The sequence below is a fragment of the Charadrius vociferus genome, unplaced genomic scaffold, assembly GCF_000708025.1.
Source record: "Charadrius vociferus isolate BGI_N301 unplaced genomic scaffold, ASM70802v2 scaffold321, whole genome shotgun sequence".
In the NCBI taxonomy this organism is placed as follows: domain Eukaryota; kingdom Metazoa; phylum Chordata; class Aves; order Charadriiformes; family Charadriidae; genus Charadrius; species Charadrius vociferus.
In genome coordinates this window covers 785,700-790,620 of record NW_009646934.1, presented here as the reverse complement: position 1 = coordinate 790,620, position 4,921 = coordinate 785,700, and the positions used below count along the sequence as shown (strand labels likewise).

At 46.1% G+C, this 4,921-nt stretch overlaps 1 protein-coding gene across 2 annotated transcripts; it reads left to right on the top strand.

Annotated features, from left to right (window-relative positions):
* Positions 1–243: 243 nt before the first annotated feature.
* On the top strand, positions 244–2,644 carry KCNJ2 (potassium inwardly-rectifying channel, subfamily J, member 2). 2 transcript variants are annotated; one of them, XM_009894763.1, is made up of 2 exons: positions 244–1,521; positions 1,944–2,644. In XM_009894763.1, the coding sequence occupies exons 1-2, from the start codon at positions 464–466 to the stop codon at positions 1,948–1,950; spliced, it is 1,065 nt and encodes a 354-aa protein (XP_009893065.1). In that variant the 5' UTR covers positions 244–463; the 3' UTR covers positions 1,951–2,644. The 2 variants fall into 2 exon arrangements, with proteins under 2 accessions (XP_009893065.1, XP_009893064.1); XM_009894762.1 differs by having other exon boundaries at positions 244–2,616.
* The last annotated feature ends 2,277 nt before the right edge of the window (positions 2,645–4,921 follow it).

Sequence of the window (4,921 nt, the reverse complement as noted above, 5' to 3'; positions counted from 1 at the left end):
TCTTCGGGGCTTGTGTGACATGATCACTTCAGGGCTTTCCCTCGGGAGGAGTGATGCCGTCTTTGTAGTAACGATGTCACTTCTGTCAATACGCAACTGCGCCCGTTGTGCATTCCGGAAAATGCCATCGCTACGAATAAGGAAACTCACTGCAGGTCCACAGGAGTAATTTTATTTGATTCTTTCAGGTTTGATTCCTTATCCTTTTCCTCCAGGATCTAATATGCCATTTCTCTTTCTCTTGCAGACCATGCCCTCTCTATGACGGTTACTTGTTAAGCTAACTCTGCATGCCAGAAGACTGTCCTTGGTTGACCCAAGGGCTTTTGGGGACTCCGGCCTCTCCCCAGTTTTTCTGTGTGTGTGTGTTCCTCTAGAACTTTCAAAACTGTTTCTCCAAAGGGTTTTGCAGAAACTTAGACTGTTTTCTAAAGCAGAAGCACCTCAGTCCACAGCAGTAGTGATGGGCAGCGTGCGAACCAACCGCTACAGCATCGTGTCTTCGGAAGAGGACGGCATGAAGCTGGCGACCATGGCTGTTGCCAACGGCTTTGGGAATGGAAAGAGTAAGGTACACACCAGACAGCAATGCAGGAGCCGCTTTGTCAAAAAAGATGGCCACTGCAACGTCCAGTTTATTAACGTGGGTGAGAAGGGACAGCGATACCTGGCAGACATCTTCACCACTTGCGTGGACATCCGCTGGAGGTGGATGCTAGTTATCTTCTGCCTGACTTTCATCCTCTCCTGGCTTTTTTTTGGCTGTGTGTTTTGGTTGATTGCACTGTTGCATGGGGATCTGGAAAATCAAGAAAATAGCAAACCTTGTGTCTCTCAAGTGAGCAGCTTCACCGCAGCCTTTCTGTTCTCCATTGAGACCCAGACCACAATCGGCTATGGCTTCAGGTGTGTCACAGACGAGTGCCCCATCGCAGTTTTCATGGTGGTTTTTCAGTCTATAGTAGGCTGCATCATTGATGCCTTCATCATTGGTGCTGTCATGGCAAAGATGGCTAAGCCAAAAAAGAGAAATGAAACTCTAGTCTTCAGCCACAATGCCGTGGTGGCCATGAGAGATGGGAAGCTGTGCCTGATGTGGCGTGTCGGAAACCTGAGGAAAAGCCACTTGGTGGAGGCACACGTGCGAGCACAGCTCCTCAAATCCAGGATCACGTCGGAAGGGGAGTACATCCCCTTGGATCAAATAGACATCAATGTAGGGTTCGACAGTGGGATAGACCGCATATTCCTGGTCTCCCCCATTACGATAGTACACGAAATAGATGAAGACAGTCCTTTGTATGACTTGAGCAAACAAGACATGGACAATGCTGACTTTGAAATTGTAGTAATATTAGAGGGCATGGTGGAAGCAACCGCCATGACTACCCAGTGCCGTAGCTCATATCTGGCAAACGAAATCCTCTGGGGCCACCGCTACGAGCCCGTACTCTTTGAAGAGAAAAACTACTACAAAGTGGACTACTCGAGGTTCCACAAAACATACGAAGTGCCCAACACGCCCATCTGTAGTGCCAGAGACTTAGCAGAAAAGAAATACATTCTCTCTAACGCAAACTCCTTTTGCTACGAGAACGAAGTGGCCCTCACCAGCAAAGAGGAGGATGAGATTGACACTGGGGTGCCTGAGAGCATGAGCACAGACACCCACCCGGACATGGACCACCACAACCAAGCAGGGGTGCCTCTAGAGCCACGGCCGCTACGGCGGGAGTCGGAAATATGACTGACAAACTCTTCCTCTCTCTTTTGTTGAAAGGAAAAAAAACCAAACCCACATCTATCGGTCAAAGGCACGTTGACCTGAGAAGTTGGCCCAGAACAGTTTTCAGACAACGGTACTGTTGAAGAGTGGTGTGAAGGCAAGCAGACCTGAGAAACCCCGGCTGGTTTTAGGGCTGTCCTCAGAGGAGGGACGACAGAGAATGAACTCTAAACACAAAGCACTAAACATGTCTAAGTATGAACAGAAGGCACATATGTTGTAGAATAAATTATGTATATATTTTTTTACAAAACTTGAACTTGCAGGCAAGCTTTGGTTGGGTTATTATTATTTTTTTTCAACTTTTTCCAGAATGCTTCTCTCTAGGGAACAAGAATGTTTTTAATGGCATAACAAAGGCAAGATTCTGCCTTATTATTATTATTATAATTATTTTTTAAAAAGCTGCTGCTAACTACATGAACACAAATGGTTATTTTTGTTGCAGTGTAGTTTTTATTTTCTCTTGTGTAATTTAAAAAAAAAAAAAAAAAAAAAGAAGTCAGTGTTGAACTTTTTGGGTTGAAAAGCTCGTGATCGCTTCAGAGAGGCTGATGTTGCCAGAAAGTCTAAACTCCTTTTGAGGCCAGTAGTTTGATAGCTAGAATCAATTTCTCTCTTTCCAATTACATAAGGGGCATTATGTAATATCAGGCCAATCAGTAGCCTCCAGCAAAATTATGATTTTTGGGGGGAGAATTTAATTCTCTGTCTAAAGGAAAAACGAAATTAAATATATATATACATGGGAAAAGTACTAAGTTAAAACTACCTAAATGGATACCAAAGAAAATGCACAGTTTTGCACAGCGGAGTTTATTTAAAAAAAAGGAAAAAAAAAAAAAAAAAGGAAAAAAAAAAAAAGGAACAGGCTGCTTTAAACAACAAAAAAATTCAAACCTCAGACACTTTTTTTGGTTTTGATTTTTTTTTTTTTCTTTTCTTTTTAAGACCTTTATTTTGCACCTTATTCTAAAAGCTTAAGACTCGGGATCTAAAGTGAGCGAGGGCTCCTCCTCCCCTTTCCCCCTGCTCTTCTGTGGGGAAATAAATCCCCTTCCTTTCTTGCAAGGAGAAACGCAGTTGGGAGAGGGCAAACGAGCCGACGTGTGTCCTCCGCGGGCGCTCGCCCGACCGGGCTGCCGCAGGAGGTCCAGTGTTGGTGCGCGCATTCCCAAACCGGTGCCGGACCTCGGCACTGGCACCGCTCTCCTGGAAGCTGAGCCCCCCTCTGCGACCGAGCCCCTCGGCTGCCCTCGCGTCACCGCTTAAACCACGGCGGGGCCGGGCAATGGTTGAGGCTGTGGCTGCCGGAGCGGGCGGTTAGGCACACGGATGAGCCGAGCGATAGATAAGTCCCCGGGAAGAGGTTTTTGAGGAGGAAAGGAGAGGAAAAGAGAAAAGAACTTTTCCAATGCAGCACTTGGGAACGGCGCGGGGGGGGGGAGGGGAGGGGAGTTGCAGCATTTTGTAAAAAAAACCCCAAAACCAAAATGCTTCTCTTCAGCGGGGCACGGGTGTGAGAAAAAGCGTGTTTCCCAGCTGGTGTGGGGAGGACGAGGCTGCAACGCGAGGGCCACCTCCTGCCGCCTCTCTGGCTCGAGCGGCATTTTGGCTCCAGCGGCATTTTTGCTCCTTCCCTCTCCCCCCCCACCCCCTACCCCCGAAAGGCTTTAAATTCTCTGTGCCTCTAAGATGAAGGAGAGGGCGAACCTGCGCTTCACGCCTGGTCCCCGAGGAGCAGGTGGAGAGGGGTGGGGGGACACACACGATAATCCCAGTCGACTCTTGCAGTATTGGATCACTGTATGCCATTAAAAAACAGCTTGTTCTAGGTCTAATGTCTTCTGCAAACGGATATCTGTGAAGGCCTCCGGCCCCTTCCAGCCCTGCCTGAAAGAAATGCCTGCAATGAACTGGTTTCTGATAAGATGGTATCTGCAGTGGGTGGGTTCGAAACTGTGGAAATTCGACATTGTAAACATAGATTTGGCTACTGGAGAGGGCAGATGATTAAGTGCAAGTACTAAAGGCTGTTACTGGGGTGGGGGGACGTCAAGGAAAGGAAAGGCTGAACACGTAAAGGCGATTTGATTGCAGTTTCTGGGTCAACAGTGGTGGAGACAACGGAGTGCTGCTAGTGCTGCTATTGTGATATTCTTGTGAAAGGAAAAATAACTAAACCAAAGAGTATTCAGCGAAACAGCGGGCGCATGGGAACGCGACGGGGAAGGGATGGAAAAGGGAGGCTGATCCGGAGAAAGGGGACCGTTTCTCCAGGTCAGCATCCCCCAGGTGCACAGTGCTCCCACTAAATGATACTTGAGATGTTTGAGGGAGGGGTGAGAGACAGGGGACGGGGAAACGCAGGATTCAGTTTGTTTCTTTAAAGCAAAATAAATTCATAGAGGGAAAAAAATCCCCCCCCCCCCAACATTTCTGGTGCAGAGGTTTGGGGGTTTGTTTTGTTTTGTTTTGTTTTGTTTTTCAAGTCAGTTTTTCAGAAATATTTTTAAAAATGTACATTTTATAAAGTTTATCAAGTATTTTCATATTTAAAGCCAAATGTAAATAGAAGTCTGTAAAGGAGGACAAGGAGAAAAAGAAAAGGAGAGGCCACAAAAAGTATAAATTCTGCTCGGCAGTCTCGGCTAGCTCGTACCTAGATGCTACCGGTTAGCATGATTTTTAGCAAATACTTGCAAGCCTTATAGGATTCCTAATGCTATGAACTTCTCTTTATTTATTTTTAAGCATGGACTTTTAATTTGAAAACATGTTCTAGTTACTGGCATTTTTAAAAGTTACCAGCTTTCCGAGTGCGAGTCTTGTCGAGGGTGTGCATTGAGGTAATCCATTACACTCTCTGCCGCATTCTTTGTCTTTTTCTTTTTTTTTTTCCTTTTTTTTTTTTTTTTAAATAACCCTTTGTCTTTGCCGATTGAATCTTACATTGCAGAATTGCACTCGGCCTCTGGCTCCGGGAAGCTGCTAGAAAGAGACCTGCAATGTACACTCCATGGTACCCTTCCCCCTTATCCATCATTTCTGTATCTCTCAACTCGCCGTGGTAAGCCCGGCGCAGGACAGACTATTGTAGCACACTTCTACAGCAGCAAATTGGGTTAGTCTTTT